At 40.5% G+C, this 20,516-nt stretch overlaps 1 protein-coding gene across 4 annotated transcripts in view; it reads right to left on the bottom strand.

Moving 5' to 3' along the window:
- Positions 1 to 20,516, bottom strand: part of CTBP1 (C-terminal binding protein 1) — a 166,037-nt gene that overhangs the window by 34,034 nt on the left and 111,487 nt on the right. Inside the window, exons 1-2 of one of the 4 annotated variants that reach the window (XM_053458175.1) lie at positions 2,489 to 2,696; positions 934 to 1,637 (exon numbers count right to left, since the gene is read on the bottom strand). The exons of 2 other annotated variants lie outside the window; for them this stretch is intronic. In XM_053458175.1, the coding sequence (XP_053314150.1) occupies positions 934 to 973 (40 nt within the window). In that variant the 5' untranslated portion in view covers positions 974 to 1,637; positions 2,489 to 2,696. Of the gene's footprint in view, positions 1 to 933; positions 1,638 to 2,488; positions 2,697 to 20,516 lie in introns of those variants that run through there. One more of the 4 variants, XM_053458174.1, reaches the window with a different exon arrangement.

A 20,516-nucleotide genomic window follows, 5' to 3' on the forward strand; every position in this document is an offset into this window, starting at 1 on the left:
TGATAAAGATGGACATTGATGGCATTTCTAGAAATGACCAAAAAAAAGAAATAATCCCTTGAACGCTCCGCCAGAGCGTGGAGTTTGTTTCCTACACGCGAGATCACCCCCGGAAATTCAACAAATTCAATTAGGACATCAAGAATTCTAGATCTTAAAAAAACCTGAAAACACCCCAAACGAGACACGGCACTAAAGCGACTTATTATCCAGACAGACAGAGCACAAAGCGTCCGGTCCCCCGATCTCTCTATATGCAAATGGTACGTATAACCCTGATGTCTCCAGAGACCTGTCAGCCATTGTTCATCCCTACGAGCAAATAGGTCAGTATCATAACAAAACCGCACATGGCCCTCCAAGGACGGCCGAAACGGCATCTTCTAGCTCTAGAGAGACGCAATCTGTCTTACTCCGGATTAGACGCAACCGTTCGACATTAAACTGCATCAAACTGGATCAAAAGGACGATAAAAACCGTGCTTTGCATATTTTTTTTAAATCTCGCATTTGCATATTAGGTACATAACAGCGGAACATCAGAAGAACCATCTGAAAGCGCGTTAATACGACCAGAGAAGAGCGCATACACAGCAACCTTTTCGGAATGTTCTAAACCAGCGTTAGAACGAATGATTGCGTTGTCTGCGGCTATCTTAAACGTGATCAGCCACAAACTGCACATCTACGACACGTTTAGTAGATCGCTGCCTAAAAAGGTTATGGGACCTCTGAAACGCCAATCCCTTTTTGGCCATTACAAGTAAAAATGATATATATAGGGGAGTATTCTGTTTATAGGATCGCCTGCCCCCGACACCCAGGATTCAGAGTCCCCCTACAATGTATCGATCTGCCACGCCACCATGAGATCTTAGGGACGAAACGATTAATGGATACACCTCTCACAAGGAAGGCTAGAGAGTAACTTACATTTTTCAGCCGCCAAAGGGAAAAAGTTCCAGCCGTGCATTCTAAGCACCTAAAAAAACACCACTAGAGGCAATTTCCTTCCGAAGAACTTGAGATCACAGGTTATCTTTCAAGCCAACGAGATCCGCCTGCTGTCCAAGAGGCCCAAAACCGATACCACCGGCCCTAAGTGTTTTCCGCAACAAAATACCATAGGCAAATATCCTCTCTTGTAAAAAAAAAAAAAAAAAAAAAAAAAATTATAATAAAAAAAAAAAAATGCAACACTCGTCCAGATCCTATCACAAGCGGCAACTCATCTCAATCACTGCAGGGTACGCCGATCGGAAGCGACACTGACTGTACTTTTCAACATATCCAAAAGGCCATCACAATCTTGGGAAACATTAAAACGAATAAATCCACAGAAATGTTTAAAAAAAAAAAAAAAAAAAAAAAAAAAATTCGGAAAATTGAAACCAATTTCCCTTTAGTTTCCTCTCTCTGTCTCAGCTGCTGCAGTCATATTTTTTCCTGAACCCAGCAGTAAAATTTCCCTTCACCAGATCAGATTTTATTCCCCTTCTCTTGGAAAGTTCTTTTAAAAAAAAAAAATCTATTTTTTTTTCGTTGCCGGAATTATGATCTCAACTCAATGTGTTTCTAGGGCCAAGGGGTGGGGGTGGGGAGGAGAAAGAGTTCCCTTTTTCTGCCCAGCTCTCAGGCTGAAAAAAGAAAAAAAAAAAAAAAAAATAATCAGCCTGTTTGCTCAGTAACCAACATGTGTCAGCATTAGTGCGTTAACCAGTTTGCTGCCAGAAAAGGTTAGTAAAACACGTTAAGCAACACTATAATCACCAAAAATCAGCAACACAGATTAACCTCATCACAAATATTTTTAGCACAACTCTTCAATGGACTTAAAAAAATAAATAAAATACCTCCACAAACCGCACTAAACATTCAAAACGAGTGTTTACCGTCAATCAAGCTACTTAAAAAAAATATATAAAAAAAAAAAAAAAAATTAAATAATATTAATAAAACAACACGTATTAAACCTCCGGCAGAGAACACGTAAAAACATTTTTGTTAGCATTTAATATATTTTTTGGCAATATAAAAAAAATAGAAAAAAATTACAATCCTATGTTAATAAAATAAAAAAATAAATTAATTAAAAAAAAATAAATGAAAAAAAAGAATTGAAAAAAAAATTAAAGAATTTTAAAAGAAAAAATTTTTAAAAATCCACAACTGCACAATGGTCCAAACGGCGGTTGCTTACGCCTGTTTCCATCGGAACAGTAGGGTTACAAATAAACCTTTTATTCTGCAGCATGCCTTCAAGAAAAAAATGCACTTTCCCTTTACTGACACACACACAAAGCCAGGAAGGAATGAAGCCAGGGAGGGTGGAGGGGTAAGGGGGGGATCTCCATACACATACCCACCGAGCTACAGTCTATCCTACACAATAAACATAGCCGTGTGTATTTATGTGGCAAAAATATTTTTAAAAAAATTAAATAAAATCATAACAAGGTTTTTAAAGAAAAAATTAAAAAAACATTACCTAGAGGCAAACTCTTGTTTAGCAAGTGAGAACTTCCCATTGAGGTGTGTGTCCGGCCTCTCTAAAAAATACGTGAGATATGGAAAATTAAGAGCCAAGCATATGGCCGCCACTTCAATTTTTCCCAGAAGTAAGAGCCATAGAGGCGCATGCACACATACATGGGTAGACACACACACATACAGCCCAAAAGAGAGTGTCTGCAAGAGGGAGAGGCAGGAGGGAGGAGCGGACGCCAGCTAACAACAAAGCTTGCGGTTCTAGACTGGAACAAGTCGGGGAAAGCGAAGCGGAAGGGAGAGGAGAAAAAAAAAATGTACAAAATTACAAAAAATATATATATATTTTTGATACATTTGGTTACACGGCCCACACTATTAAAATACTAACACGGGGCCGGTAGAGCATTGCCACATTGTATATTTCTGAAATTTTTTTACAAAAATAACTAAAATTCAACTAATATGCAGATAAAAAACTATCTTCACGCGCCTATACATTTTGGATACTGTCGATTTTGAGAATTCTATAGACTAAAAATTGGAGAGAAAATAAATAACCCGGTTATTTCTGAAAGCGCATAAATTTGGACCTCAACTATTTTCTAAACAGAGTATAAATGTATAGCAAGTGGATTTTCTTTAGTTTTATTTACATAATAAGGGTTTGCAGTTTGAAATCGGGAATAATTCTTAATACCCCTACTTGAATGCAGGTGACGCAACTAAATAACGACAAGTCAATGTTACCACGAGGTCCGGTATAAGAGAAATCTGGTTAACGCGTTTAGTGACTCGCTACATAGAATCTTCACTATGGACTATTAATGGGTTAATATTTAATGCATTCCCAGGTAGGTAGAAAAATAATAATAAAAAAAAAGGTAAGTTTGGTAAAGGACCAAAAAAAAGAGTGAAGACGGGGACTTCAAACAAAGATTTAGCTCGTTTCTTCAGCAAGATCTGTGGTTGGCTGGGTCAGCTGACTCCAATAATGCAGCAAGCACTGAACTGTATGCAAGAGACATGTATGCAGGAAACAATCGGGCCTAAATAATGGCCGTTAAATACGAGGCCCGGTCACGCCTCACACGCAGCGCCGCAACCGTGGGCCGGCGGGGCGAGGACTGATCCCCGGCAGCACGGCGGGGTCTGCCGCCTCTGACAGCCGATATCAGGCACAATCATCCCGAAAACCCTCAGGCTTTCATTACCAAAATTATACATTTGCATTTTAATCCGTGAAAGTAAATAAAGCATATTGTTGTTTGTAGGTTTTTAACCATACAACCTCATAAAAAAAAAAAAAAAAAAAGGGTATTTACGCCTTTGGTTAAAAACTATATAAATTTATCGTGTTAAATATATATAAATAAAGGGAGCGTCCAGGAAGTTCTAAGAAAGAGCACCAAAAGGGTCCAGTTATGACGGCGACGCGGTCTCAAGTCCAGGGTCGCGCACCGTGCCCCCGTGTGGTCAAACGTAGAATTGCCAAAAAGTGAAAATAAACGACAATATACAAAATCTGTCGGCCTCCTCGCTAGCAAACCTCGGCTTCTACTCCGGGGGCTCTAAACGTGAAGTGGCTCGAAGCAGAGGTGATGCGAGAACGTGGCTCAGCCTAAAATCTTTTGGCAATCTAGGGACAGGACTAGCGCTCCTCCTGTTGTCCCAGATGGAGCTTCTTACACGCTAAAATGGGAAAGAACCCTACGGCAAAAATCATACAAAAAAAACCACACACACACACACACACACACACATATATATATATATATATACACACATACACACACACACACGTACCTCTATAGAGAGTGTGTTGAGTAGGATGACCTGATGGCTCCACGTATAGGACACAGATTACATATACATATACATATATATATATGCCGGCATGGTACATGTGTTAAGTGCCCCTGTTGATGTGGTCCCCCTGGTGCAGAGTGTAGCGGGGGGCTCTCCGGCAGGGGTCTGTGCTTTATACAGAACCATCATAGCTCTGTTTACTTTAATACGGCCCTCGGCAACCTGGTATGATCGCCCCTGTCTGGAAGCATTATTAGCCGGCCACGTGCGAGCAACTGAAAAGGCAACCCAGTCACAACTTTGTCAAGCGCCTTCAGTAAATGTACACACACTCCTTAAAGGGGTACACGCACGCCTTAAAGGGGTACACGCACGCCTTAAAGGGGTACACCCCCCATTGTGTTCCATAGGCGTCATTTAGATTGTCAGCGGGGTATATCGCAACGTGCGATTGTTACCTAAAGACCGAGAAAGCTTATGAAGGTTTGACCCCTATATCCATCATTCGCTACAGTTGAGCGTCGCCTTTCCAAGAGGCTTGAAGAGACCTCATGTGACAAACATTACATACATATCCCATACCCCCAAAGGGCAATAACTACAGGATAGGAGTCCCGTGGGAGTTCCCCTTCAACATGTGATTTAAATCAGATTGGAAAAAGTTTATTTTGTCGGCTTATCTGCTAATCAGAGTAAAAATAGGCACAATGTTTATATAAAGATAATGGTTACGGAGGAAATACACACAGAACCGTATCAAATACACAAAGCAGAAAAAAACAAAAAAACTTATACCTCTAAAAAGTTAAATAATCAAGAAATGTTAAGTCACTTGTCGGACGTTCCTGGAAATTGAAAATTTTACCCATATTTATATGAATTCCCCTTTCTTTGTCCCCAGGAGACGCCCACTCTGCGTCACATGGGCAGGGGAGCGAGGAGCCGGGCGCTTTACGGCACTCCTAATGAGCTGCGCCGTAAACCCCGGCAGCAAACTCCCGGCAGATAATTGTACGCGTCATATTGTGTCATGGCACGTTGGGGTGGCCATATCCCCCATGTTATTACAAGCGGGGTGACCCCCTTGGTCACCCATTGGTATTTCTTTATGTTAACCCTTAAACATCTTGCATGACCATGTCATCCCCGAGCAGAAGATCAGGGGAATGCGTGGCGCTCTCGGCCAGCGGTTTGCCCCGGCGTGCCAGATGGCCAGCCGGGGCCTGGGTAGAACAAGGTGCTCATTTATATATTTCAGTCTATATTTATCGCATACATGCCGGCAGGGTTGGCTGGTCTCATAATGAAGTGGCTTTCATTATTTCGCTATATAAATGTCCCTTCAGATGTGGTTTCGCTGGCCTCGGCCACGGCCAGCGTTAGGGGCTTGTGTGGTCTCAAAGCGTTCTTCACCATCGCACATCTGTGTGTAATTTGTACACAAAGTAACACAGAGCCCCGGGCCTTACTAAACAATGCAGCGACAGAGGGGTGCTTTAAGGGTAGCTTTATTCTCCAACACCCCCCACCAAAAAAAAAAAAAAATTATGATCCAGAATTAATAAGAATTATTTTTTTTCATAAAAATCCAAGATATTTCCCATAATGCACTACATGAATATTCAACAATGCCGAGTGCAAACAACATTTACACACATAAGGAGTGTCACATTCTTCTGCAAGTCTCGTTTGTTATGCGGCTTACACATTGTACAGCGCTGCGGAGTATGACAGCACTATATGGAAACACTTGCCCATGATAATGTTACAGGTTCCTTAAATATTCACAATCGTTCTAGGAGGATTTGGCTTTCATAATCAATGCGACAGACGTACAAACTTGGTTTCAAGAGGAGGGGGGGGTTGTAAAAAACTTACAATATTTTTGTAATATTTTAATATTTTACAATATATTTATTTTTTAAATCAAACTTAAGCGGCCTTTGAATAGAGACGGAATGTTTGACCTTGAACCGAAATGACTTATTAAACTGGTGACCCAAAGAGGTCAAAGTTGGTGACGTTCCCAGAAGCAGCGGGAAGCACCGGCCACCAAGAGGACCTCAGCAGGAGGCGACTGCTGTAGACAACGGGCCCATTCATTCAAAACTTGGCCTTCTCAATTTGCCCAAGTATAGGGCTATTAACATATGTGCGCCATTCAAAACAATCTAAAGTTATTCATTAAACACAAGAATATCTGCATGGATTATTTAATATATAAAAGATAAAATAAATCATAGTATAACTTTAAATGGACTAGAACGGGCGTCCTATTGAATTCTTTTCGCTACTGGCTACCAATTATTGGCTGTATTTTTCTGCCCAAAACAATATTAAATATCAATAGATCCTAGCGATCCATTTTATATGATCTGAAACGCGCAGGGAATGAGGAGAACGTGTTAGTTTTAATTATTAAGCATTACATAGTAAGCCAGCGAGCGGCACGTAACTTCTCAACGGCAACAAGATTCCGATTGTTACGAGCCCCTTCATTTATCTCGCTATAAATGAAGTCTTCTGTGGAGCTCCACTTTAGATCATTCATTCTAGTGAAGGGTTGGCCTTGTGATTCCGTTTATTGTTCTACAGAAACCGGACTGGCACTCCCCAAACGTCAGTCTTGGTTGACAAATTGGTTTTTCGGTAAAGAGTTAACCCCTGCCGCTCTTGGTGCTGTGATGGAGATGTCTGAGGGAGATGTGGGGGGGGGGTGTTTCAACATATTATAACTAATAAAAAGGCCATATTTCACTTATCAATTTAAAATAAAAATGTGGATTTAACCCTTCAAGCAAGGAGTTGGGGGCCGCATTTTTCCCCTTATGGATAACTGGGGAAATTTAAGTTTTGCTCTAGCTAGATTTAGGTGACAACTGCTTACACTTTACTCTGGGACACCTATGTAAATACGGCCATATAATATAGGGATAGAGATACAAGAAAAAAGTAAAAGCTAAAAGAATTCCCATAAAAATTAAAACAAATTGAAATTAAAATAGATTGGCTAAAAATCACACACTCCTTAGTATAAATGTGTGTGTGTGTGTGTGTGTATTAAATAAATAAATATATATATATATATATATATATATATATATATATATCCCGTTGTCTCTGTAAGTCAAATTGTTATGTTACATACTACTTGTGTCCTGTCTACCGATTGTACAGCGCTATGGAATTAGATGGCGCTACATAAAACATACACACACATTATATATATATCAGGTATATGTAAAATATATGGCGTTTTGCCACACAAAGTACCCCAAACAACTGTGTCTGGATTTTAAATGTGAGATGTTGGGGGTTCTGCTATACATTATGAAGGTCCAACCCTAGTGAGCTTCTGCAGCAGGAAGAGCTTGGCTGACCCTGTATGATGTATAGTTCAAATCGGTTTCTTCAAAGCCTCATCGCCCGTTATATTACAAAGGACGGAGCACCAAGGCCCTCCTCACCTGTGGTTCTGTAAGTCAAAAACCCATTGTACATCCCTATGGCATTTGATGGCGCTATATAAAATAATACGTAATCATAATAATGATATGATGTCATAGTCCCTTGGAGGATGGAGAACGCGAGGGGGCTGAAGGCGCTGCCTACAGAGGTTAATACGTCTCTCTTCATAATGAATAGAGAAGTGCTGGAGTTGAAGCGACTACTCTCCATTTAGTGAATAAGCCCCATAAGCCCCGGGGTAAGCAAACAATGGTGCTGGGAAAAAAAAGAAAAGAAAAACACACGTTCCACTAAAGGGAGGCCACTGTGGCTTTGTTTTTCCAGTTGTAATTATCTGGTTATTCAGCTGCGTGATCCGTATAAGCCACTCCGCAGACCTAACATATAACACTTAACAAAAAGCAACCCAAATAAGTTTGGACCTCCCTGTCGAGGCTTTTGTTTCACTCCGAGAGGCTCCCGGGCTTGTGTGCGCACCGACAAGGCCATTAATAAAGAAATTTTTAACAAATCCTACATTCTATTCACTAAATAAACCCGTTTAACGGAGTTTAAGGTAAAAATGTATTCAACCATTTATCCTAAATGAAATAGTTGCAGATTCATTAAAAATATATATATGAGTAGATCAGCATTACTTCAAATATTATAATATAATCCGATATTTCCAAACACTGACTTTAAAGCAACATTCTATTTCTATCCGCAGAGCTGGCCGGAGAAGGAAATCATACGCGAGCGTTATAGAGTGTTATAGAGCTCCCGTAGCTTCATTCCGACTAATTGATCAATTTGCCAGATAAATAATGGTTTGACAGGAAGCCCGGTGACATATGTTTGCCCTTGGGGGCCATCTGGGTCAATAAAAACATGGCCGACCCCAGGTAGCACGCCCAGGTATTCAGAGCCACAGAAATCACTACAGCACACACATACTAATTTATTATATATATATATATATATAAATAATGTGAGTGTGTGTAATAAATATATATTAGTATGTGTGCATATATATATATATTACACACTAATATATATAAATATAACACACGCACTAATATATATATATATATATATATATATATATATATATATATATATATATATATATATATATATATATATATATATATAGTGCAGTAACACACAGTTGTATAAGATGTATTGTAGATAGGGCACAGGTAGTATGAATAGATAAGGAAAGAATTACCCTGCACCACAGAGCTTATGATTTATTTTAATGTATATGACAGGTATGTGGTCCCTCGAAATTTTGTGTGTGATCCCCTTTCCCCACACAAAGGAGGAAAGAGGGGCACTTGGTATAGAGGTAAGCATAGAATTACCGACTGCCTCCTTTTTACGTCTGCACACCCTGGCTGTAATTAAAGTTGATATTTTTGCACCCAAAAGTATTCCTTGGCCAGCCGAAGCCCAGAATAATTGCACAGCGCCATTCCTGCACTAGAAAATGAAGAGTATCGCGCCTGCCATTATATTCAGATGCCGACAACAAGAAGAGACCCTTACCCCTGTTTTGACGGTTCTATTCACAGACACGCAAGGGGGGGGGCAGGATAAAAAAGGGTTAATAAGAAATACTCAAAAGAGAAGGTCATTGCTTTACTCATACATTTTCTGGAGTGTGCAGTTTTAGACTTATGTGGTCAGAATAGCTCACTAATGTATACATTTTCCAATGATGGGTGAAATGGAACCTAAAGTATATGTTCCAATGCATTATTAATGCCGATAGTCTACATTTCCAATGTCTTGTCTCCAATCTTTTTTGACGAGCTGTGCATATTCCGAAGTCTGACCGATGACGTGCAATAAAATGTGAAAAAGGATGCAGAATTAGCAAAAGCAAAGTCAAAATACCAGCCACACATAGATATAATGGAGCAAATTACAAAGGTGTTGGGTCATTGTGTCGTAGGTGGTATCCATACATTTAATTATGGTTTCCAGACCATACACATACAGTCTAAAGAGAAATATTCGCTAGGCGAAAAGTTTAAACCCGGAATTCTGACCCATGTGTTTGAAAAGTCAAACTGAGCCTTCAACGCGGAACTCACAGACGTTCTTCACACCCTCAGATCCTTGCGTGGAAACATCTGAATTGCTAAGCACTCGTGAGCTGGGTATCCTGAAACCAGGGGGAAGCTGGCATCATCCATGGGGGGGAATGCCCAGCAAAGCATGCCCAGAAAAGCAAAATTAACGGAGCAGATAACACCAAAAGGGGGCTGTAGAGGGGGTCCCGTAATAAGAGCACAGAAAGGATATCAACATAACCACAAGCAAATGCTTCTTCTAGTGACCTAGAACATTAAGATCAGACCAACCCATGGAGCAATTCCCCTTCTTCCACCAGTCAGCCCTCCCCATGCCTGAAATTTACGCAAATTCAGGGGTCAGTAAACAGACCCCCATGGAACCCAGAAACAGAAAGCTATGTATTAAAGTAATCAGGTCTTCTATACCAAGACTAACACACATAATCTACATAGTAACATAGTTCATAAGGTTGAAAAAAGTCCATCAAGTTCAACCTATATACATATTGTGTCCCTACTGTGTTGACAATACACACTTTGCAGCGTTTGCCAGGATTATATAAAAATAAAGCCTATGAAAACATGCATCCAGCCCACCACTCTCTGGAAATGAAGATGTTCTAGATTAATGCCATTTTTATATAATTTGTGGCTTGTGATATATATTGAGAGGCAGCCTTGGGGCCTCCAACAACAGAATCTACTAACAACACCTTCAAATTATTGAAATAAACTTGAGTGTTCCGGAGAAGGCAGGAGATGATCACCAACAAGCAACTACTTTACAAAATATATATAGGACCAGCGAGTAGGTCACCCATCATGGAAGAGTTCTGTTCAGGACTTTCAATCAATAATAGGGAACGTGGCCATAATGGCTACTGAGGAGTTTGAACTTTTACTTGCCGGCTCCCGATGGGACCTCCTGCTCCTGTTCTTGGTGTTGCGCAATAATCTTGGTGAGACTCCATGAAGGCTCCATGGGAGTGAGGGACACCTGAACGCTGCAGTCCTTGATGCGATTACATATTCCATCATAGCCATTCTACAAGGCTTCCGTGTCTGGCGGTGGAGGTAAAAAGCGGGATGGCAGTAAACATGGCATTACCAACCCAGGAGGAAAGACATGGAAGCCAAGGGCGGCACAATAAGGGATAAAACTTATTAGGATAAAATGAATATTTTAGTACTTTGTTAGCGGTCGATAGCCCTAACATATACAATGCTGTTACCACAGCTGGCTGGGTTTTTGGGGCCATTCTTTAAAATTGGAATTAAACGAAAGGCTCATGTTTGATTAGATTTTGGAACACAGCGTGTAACTTTAAGCCTTCACTAAGTCACCGAGGACTTTTACAGATGCTCTGCAGCTCCCTCTGGAAAATTCAATACTAAAACACGCTTTGCTTCAGAAATAGGCTGAAAGCCGTCATCCATAAGGAATACGGAACACATAACAGGACGATTTCATGAAAACAATGACATTATGCAAGTGATTTTTTTTTGTATTGGATTTTGTACATTTTGAGATTGTATTAAAAAAAAATTATATATATATATATATATACACACACATACACACACATTTCTCTTGAAGTTCTCTTGGAAAATGAAGAAGTTTGGTAAAAAAGCAAACACAGAGACACAGTTATAAACTATTCTGTTGCAACTACATATGTTTAGGAGTCTGGTTATAAAAAGCTTACAAGAAAAAAAAAATCTGTTCCATCAAAACATATGTTGAACAGAACACAGGGAAAACGTTGTTAAAGGTGCGGTTCCACTTACATGAAATATTACTTACACTCTACAGCGATAAACTGTAGATCTGTCATTGTAGTCTTTCCAAAATCTAACGTAACGTTCATTACACGGGAGTAACTTTTTTGTATCAGTGGATCACTTATTCCATCCCAACTCGGGAAAAGGGTCGTGGCACCCAACGGTAAACAAGACCAACCCAAGGGGACCCAGAAGCTCCACAAATACAATTTTTTCTTATTAGCCGATTACCATCAGCTACCCTCAAGTGGGCTAAAGTAATCTACTTAGAGTCGCTACAGAAAACACACACATGATGCGCGCATACACAACCTTATCAGCAGAGCATCTGGTGCTGAAAAGGTGCAGATGGAGAATAAATGGTGCTACGTTCACAAAAGCTGTATCGCAGCACATTTTCGATCGGATAATTCAGAGAGCCGGCTAAGTGCAATTGTAAACTGGGCTGAATGCGTTGAGATGACAGGCCCATTGAGATGGTGAGAACCGGTGACATGAAATATCTACTCCAGAGTTCGACAAAGAGCTTCGCCATAGCAACAAGAAGTCCCATGTGGACAAGATTGGTCAATTATGGTGGGTGGGAAAGGGTCTGTTTATCATCCAGCACTACACATTGTCCATCCAAAAATGTCATTTTTTACGGTTCCTCTAGTGCTTCCACTCACATCCGCACCCACCCGGCAGTCAAGGGATCATTTATGGATACCTATATTTTTTGCATTATTTATTTATTTTTTTTTTTTTTTAACCTCAACACACTTTCTAAGCATCAGATTACTGCTTAAATACAAGCTACATATAAAGGGGGGAAATCACAAAGCGGTTGCTTTTCTATCAGTTCTATCAAGTAGGGTTTTCATATTTAAAACGTTGTATCCGCTCCATGGCTATACAGAGTTCTTCTGCTGTAAATGGCGGCCGTGTTCTCTGCCAGAAGTTTATATAGTGGTAATGAGTAACTTGTGTAGCGGCCACATGGAGCCGCTCCGTGTAACATAACTGCATATCTGCCAATTGAGCACCAAGCATGGGATTATGATCCTACCTGGGAACTTCCCCGGGTGGTCTACCCGGAGCGATCCGTCTTTTTTTGGGAGAGCGTCTTCATGGTGGGTGGGGAGTGGACACGGCCCCTGCCCGGAAAAACTGACCTGTCTCTCCAGGAGACTTCCCAGGTACGTTTAAGAACCGACAGCAGGCCATGAACGCCTGAAAATTACCCACCAGTCCATGTATTAATATCATGCCTGACACTACAAAGAAAAGGATTAAAAAAAAAAAAAAAAAAAATTTTTTTAATTTTTTTTTTAATTGAAAAGCTTAATATCAGCAGCCCTCTAATTAATTTTAATAATTAAAAAAATCTTCTTTAAAAAAAATGATCAATAAATAATTTTTTTTTTTTTTTCCGAAGCCAGCTAACACTTTTTTCCTGTTTACTAAACTTAGTATTTTTTATTTTTATGAATAAAATTTTTTCCCCCCTTTCATTTCAAAATGTTCTCAAGCTTGTTTGGACACTATTTCTTTTTTAATTCTATATACTATCCATCCTTTACACTAATTCTATAATTTCTGTTATACACCTGAAGATTGTACAGATCAACACACGATAAGACCAGCTTTTCTACTTTCACGGAAAAGTAAAAAAGTTATTTTCTGAAAAGTGTTGATTTGGAGTTATTAAAAGGATAGCAGAGCTAGCATTATCTTCCACAAGAGTTATAGGGTTCTAAACTTACATAGAGCATACCAGTTCCACCCAGTGTACAGCCCTGCGGAATATGATGGCGCTATATAAATCAATAATAATACCATCTCATACACAAAAATGGTTTCTATAAGAATCCGAGATTATGGCCGTCGTGCCCTTTCCTTGCACTGCCGCCCAACTTGGACCCCACCGAGGTTCTGTGGCAACGGCACGCAAACATCTACTTGCAAGGTGGAGATGCACTGGGACCACCGACGTCGATCTTTAACCATCGCCTGACAAAATCCCATCAACCCAACGTCCGATAATCTCGGCTATCGGCCACAAATTATTTAGTCTCAGCAACGCGGTAGCTCATGTAATAATACTAATAATAAGAAGAAGAAAGCGACCTAGCAGCTAATCTCTAAAATCCTACTAGTTAAATGTCATCGTGGTTGTTTGGCGCTCTTAACAGATGGACTCCAAAAGTCAACCAACCACCCAAGGAGCCGTCAAGCTGAGATTAGAAAAGGGAGGATTAAAAAACCAAAAGGTTAGAAATGAAATGGGGGGGGGCGGCAAGAACAGTTCAAAGGATTTAAAGCCCCTGAAGACCAGGAGTTAGAACGTCAAGCTTGCAGTAAAAATTGAAGTCTACGACAACGTGCAATTTTATTAGCGGGTAGGGTGTTTACCGAGACATTTTATAGTTAGATGTTCCCCGTTTACATAAATATCATTGTATGGAAATCGTTCTCTTATTCCCAGGGACGCTGGGATTTGGGACCCCATGAGGGACTGTCCTCAAAAACAGGGACACTTGGGAGGTATACTAATTAAGACGGCACACACACGATATAGTTGCAGTTTTATTGACAACACTATAAATTAATAAGCGCCAACCCTCGTCAGATTCTGTTCCAAAGACTGCTTTGATAGACTGTTAGTCCCAAAACTAAGGACAGGACTCCATGAGCACCTTAATACTATTTGGAGCAATCGCTCTATTCTTAAAAGCCCCCCGTGTTGTGCAGAGCTGTTGATATGGGTCACTGGTGCATCATTACACCACTTTGGAGGAGCTACAGAGGCGTCTAGCACAAAAAAAAAAAAAAAAAAGTTTCCTCGGTTGAGCTCTGAAGTTTGTGGGACAGCCCTTTTCTTGGTAGCTCCTGAATACTCGGACGTGGCTTCCACTTCCTGATGTGCTCGCTGGGGACCCAAACATATTTCGTATCCCTTTCCTTCTATATATCTCACACACGACCACTCAAAAGTTTGGGGTCACTTAGAAATGTCCTTGTTTTTGAAAGAAATTTTAAACGGACAGTATTAGATGTCCTTCTAATGTCAAATGGATGAGAAATCCAGCACAGACGGGGTTAATGTTGTAAATGTTGCTGGAAACGGCTGATTTTTAATGGAATATATTCATAAGCGTACAGAGGCCCTTTATCACTCCCATCACTCCTGTGTTCCAATGGCCCTTTATCACTCCCATCACTCCTGTGTTCCAATGGCCCTTTATCACTCCCATCACTCCTGTGTTCCAATGGCCCTTTATCACTCCCATCACTCCTGTGTTCCAATGGCCCTTTACCACTCCCATCACTCCTGTGTTCCAATGGCCCTTTATCACTCCCATCACTCCTGTGTTCCAATGGCCCTTTATCACTCCCATCACTCCTGCGTTCCAATGGCCCTTTATCACTCCCATCACTCCTGTGTTCCAATGGCCCTTTATCACTCCCATCACTCCTGTGTTCCAATGGCCCTTTATCACTCCCATGTTCCAATGGCATGTTGTGTTCGCTAATCCAAGTTTAAGTTTATTATGTTACAGCTACAAATTTCCTAGTTTTCCATGAAAACGACCAGGTGACCCCCAAACCTTTGAACAGTACCATATATTATATTTGTATGCAAGCTTTTTTTTAATAGTTATTCAATTAACAGACTTATTTTTATTATATACCGTATTTGCTCGATTATAACACGAGTTTTTTTTCAGAGCAAATCTTATAATCGGGGTCGTCTTATAATCAGACCTCAAATAGGTCTGACTATGAGACGACTAAGATCCAGATCCCCCGCAGCTGCAGGGGACCTGGATCCTCCAGGATCCCCCACCCCACTTACCGGTGCTTCTGAGTCCCCGGTGTGTAGCCAGGGCAGCGTGTAGATGTCTACGCAATTCGCGTAGACAACTTATGCTGCAGCCGGAAGGAGGTGTGGCTAGCAGCGGGGGGTGTCTGCGTCCATCGGCACCGGTGCCGGGAACTCTGGATCTCTGACAGTCGGGGAAGGTCTGCGCGATGGATGCAGACAACCCCCGCTGCTAGCCACAACTCCTTCAGAGTGGCATATAGGGGTATAAGGCATTTCTGGAGGCAGAGTGGCACATAGGGGGTTAAAAGGCATATCATAGGGCACAGTGGCATATAGGGAGTATAAGGCATTTCTGGGGCAGATGTGCATAACTGGGGGGCAGGTTAGAAAATAGAAGGAAATAAAACCAAAATATTTTTCTCAATCATAGCTTTTATTAAAAATAATAGTTTACATGAATTAACATTTACTGGTAAAACTTTTTTCCTATAGGGTCGTCTTATATCCAGGCTTTTTCTTTTTTTCCTAAATTAATATTCAGATTTGGGGGGTCGTCTTATAATCAGGGTCGTCTTATAATCGAACAAATACGGTAATTAATTGTTTGTGTTCCAGTGTTTAAAGAGGGAATGTCTAGACTAGATGGGTCAGTTGGTCTTCATCGGATGCTAAAAACTGTATGTTCAGATAGCAGGATTTTATCATAAGAGTTATCCAAAGCACAAGAGCTAATGACGTTCCAAACATCTGTGCACACCAAACGTCACACAGTTACTGAACCAGCACACTCCTGGCCAGCCGCTATTCAACAAACACCCTGGAAAATTAAAGAAGCAAAAATATGAAGCGATGGAGACGTTTAATACATTTATACACAGATGTGGAGCATCAAATTAAACATTTTGACAAATCCACCGACAAAGTGTTCACACACAACAATTTCCAGCTGCGGCTCTAGAACCGCACGAGATGCTACTAAATAATAGAGGAAGAATTCTCCCCGTGAAAGTAATGTTACCAAGAGGACCACGATGCCACAAGCAGAGAGAAAATAGGAAAATAAGCTCCAAAAACCCTACCGCTATTATGTAATTAACTTGCATGGAGAGAAGGGCCAAAAAGAGAAAAAAAATGTCCTCGGAAGAAAAAGCCACCGTATTCCTAACTCATTAAGCAGGTGTGATAAAGCCTGAAGCTCAAGATGAAGCATTTCCCTGACATGTTAGTTCTTAACCAAGAGACGTCCGCAGATATAATACAAAGCGGGGGTCAAAAGTAAAAAGGGGCCATCTTGGAACGTTGCACAAGAGACAACAGGATTACTTCCTACACTTGAAGGGGTTCCAGGAGATCCGTGATCGCAGCTCAACAGCTTCTTGCGTGTTATGAGGAACCAAACCCGGGCAAGGTTTCTCTGGGAGGAAGGGCGCAACTGGTCCTGTACCATGCATACTTTAATCAGTGAGGAGTCAAAAAGAAATCTAGGACCATCCAAGGTCTTCTTGCAGGTGAAGCTCCCAGGGGTTGAGGCTCCATAATACGGGGAGATGTTACTGCGATGGATGTATTCATGTCCACGTAATTGTTCTCCAAAAACGTTATAAGGTACGATGGAGAGATACAGCCGAGAAATATTAACATGAAAATATGCCTGAACATATTGCATTTGGCACCTCCGTTTATACTCCTTAAAAGCATTCTTGGAATGTTTATAAACAGAGTAAATTGAGACGCAGTCAAGTATTCTCTCCCCATTTATCATCGCGTTTGTCGACCTTCTGACATGAAACTAGTATGAATATATTTGAATGCATAATCACCGGGTGTAGAAAGCAAGAGGTACAACGCGTTTTCATTTTTCTCTTATGAAAATGAACACTTGCAATCCTTCAACAGGGAGTGACGGAGTCAGGGGACCCCATCCACGCCGCAAATTATATTTTCATTGACTTCTAGACATTGACTCTTATGCTCGTCACGTAGCACAGCTATCAAAACACAGCCAAGGCTCGCCATCTCAGAGTCATTTCTACGGCACGCTATGCCAGAGTCAACACAATAAAGCACGTTTTCATGGAGAAGACCCATTTGTTTTTTTTTGTTTTTTTTTAAATGATTTCTGTTGTGGCAAAATAATTATTTCTGCACCATTTCCTGTAATGATAATGTGTTAACCCCTTCCTCCCTGCCCCAAAATGCAACGGTAAAGAGGTATAGGCGTCACGATCCTATCTAGCATCAACTGGTGCTCTGTAAATAAAATACTAAGTAATAATAATAATAAATAATAATAATATAATCCTTACTATAGTTAACCCCTTCGAGACAAAGGCTGATTTTACTTTTTGTACCCTTTGTGACAATGGCCTTTTTAACATTTCTGCGCTGCTTGTGTTTAGCTGTAATTTTCTTCTTTCCCGTTTACTGAACCCACACACATTAGATATTGTTTTTTTCAGGACAAGAAGGGCTTTCTTTAGATGACATTGTTTTGATTGTATCATATTAGTTACTATTAAAAAAATTATAAAATATGGTGAAAAATTTAGAAAAAAATGACTGTTTCTAACTTTTAGTTGAAAAATCTTTTACTCATCTATAAAAGGTAATGAAAAAACCTGCTAAATAGATTCTACTATTTGTCCTGAGTTTAGAAATACCCAATGTTTTTATGTTTTTTTGCTTTTTTCTACCCATTATGGGGCAATAAGTACAGGTAGCGTTTTGCTATTTCAAAGCCATTTTTTCCAAATCTGGTAATTCTTCCCCCCTTGTGCCATTTCGGGTATCTTTGAACCCGGCCAATGCAATTTACCCCATCAAGTCATATATTTTTGAAAACTAGACAGCCCAGGGTATTCCAAATGCTAGTATTTTAACTCTTTCCATGCACCATATCTACCACCAGTCTTTGTCAAACTTTATGGTAGTCATTTTTTTGCATTTGTTTTGTCATACACATTTTACTTCAGGTATGAATTAAAATGTTCTCGTTTATGTCACTATCACAAAACACCCCAATATGTGTTCAGCAACATCTCCTGAGCGCAGCGATACCCCACATGAATGATTTTGCCTGGCTGTTTGGGGGCAAAAGGGCCACATTTGGGGCATGCGCATTTTTCAATGTTGAACTTTGGCATTTGGGGATCCACTGCCCATGCCCTATTTGGTACATCTTTGAGCCGGGCCATTTCAGTGTGCCCAATAAACCCATATATTTTTGAAAACTAGACACCCCAGGGTATTTCAAATGCTAGTATTTTAACTCTTTCCATGCACCATATCTACCACCAGTCTTTGTCAAACTTTGTGGTAGTCATTTGTTTGCATTTGGTTTTCCACACACATTTTAATTCAGGTATGAATTAAAATGTTCTCGTATATGTCACTATCACAAAACACCCCAATATGTGTTCAGCAACATCTCCTGAGTACAGCGATACCTCACATGAATGATTTTGCCTGGCTGTTTTGGGGCAAAAGAGCCACATTTGGGGCATGCGCTTTTTTCAATGTTGAACTTTGGCATTTGGGATCCACTGCCCATGCCCTATTTGGTACATCTTTGAGCCGGGCCATTTCAGTGTGCCCAACAAAACCATATATTTTTCAAAACTAGACACCACAGGGTATTTTAAATGCTGGTATTTTAATTCTTTGCATGCACACATTTTACCACCAGCATTTTTTCAAAGTTTGCAGTAATATTTTTGTGTGTGTATTTTCCCACACACACCTACTTTATGTATGAATTTACAGCTCCTGGTATATGCCGCTGTCACACGACACCCCATAATGTGTTCAGCAACATCTCCTGAGTGCAGTGATACCCCACATGCATGGGTGTGTCATTTTTTGGGGGAACTAAAAGGCCACATTTGGTACGTGTGCATTTTTCTAATTGGAAATTAGATGTGTGGCCATCCTTCCCCCCGTGTTAATTGGGACGTTGTTGAACCTGGCCCATTCAATTTACCCCATCAAATCATACATTTTTTAAAAGTAGACACCCCACGGGCATTTAATATGCCAGTATTTTAACTCTTTCCATGCGAGAATTGTTTTAAGCTAATATGCTAATTTTAGGACTTGCTCACAAAAATATATTTTTTATATATATATATATATATTTTTTTTATTATTATTATTTTTTAAAAAAATTTTAACATTTTTTTTCAACTTGGAGGTTCCCCTGATAGTGACATCAGTGGGAAATGATTTTTACATTTTACTGTTTTTTTACTATTTTTTTCTAATTATTATTAATTTTATTTTTTAATTTATTTTTACTAATCACACTGTGATTAGAAAGCTGGGCTCCATTGACTTGCATGGTGAATGCAGTACCTGTATTCAACCTGCAAGTGGAGCCAAAGTTCTCTAGATGGTCTGGACCATCTAGCGAACTTTTAAAATTTGTGGTTCCTGTTACAGGACGGCGGCCATCTTCCTTGATGGCGAAGATTGCCGGCAGCTGCGGCTGTGACTGCTCTCCGGAGCGGTCACAGCCCATCAAAAGGTTAGTGTTTGGTGTCGCTGGATGCCTCCTGATCGAGGCATTCCAGCGACACCATTTAAGTTTAGGAGGCGATCGTCGATCGCCTCCTAAACGCTTTTAAAACGGGCGTCCGCCGCCATACAAAGTATGGCGGATGTTGACGCCCCGTGGAGGGGCCAGAGATGGCCCCTTCGTGCTGATCGCGGCGTTGCTGAATGCCTCGAGGTCGAGGCATTCAGCAACGCTTTTTGGGTGCAGAAAGCGATAGTAGATCGCTTTCTGCACCCGTTTAAAGACGTGCCGGTCCTGGCACGTCAATTGTCGTAAAGCACATGCTTTTCCGTGCCAGGACCGGCAATTGTCATTAAGGGGTTAAACATGCCAGCTTCTTGTTTTGCCAATCATTTTGTGGGAATTATTGTGCATGCTGGATCTGTTTGTTTTCCAATAAACATTTTAATAACAGAGTTAGGGTTCTGAGTACTTTAGTATGCATTATTCTATAGTAGGGGGGTCCTACTCTTTACTAACTGTAGAAATGACTGGCATACACTGTATATCTCGACCCATTCTCATCAAAAAAAATTCACAAAGTAAC

This window comes from Spea bombifrons, chromosome 1 (genome assembly GCF_027358695.1).
Source record: "Spea bombifrons isolate aSpeBom1 chromosome 1, aSpeBom1.2.pri, whole genome shotgun sequence".
Lineage (NCBI taxonomy): Eukaryota > Metazoa > Chordata > Amphibia > Anura > Pelobatidae > Spea > Spea bombifrons.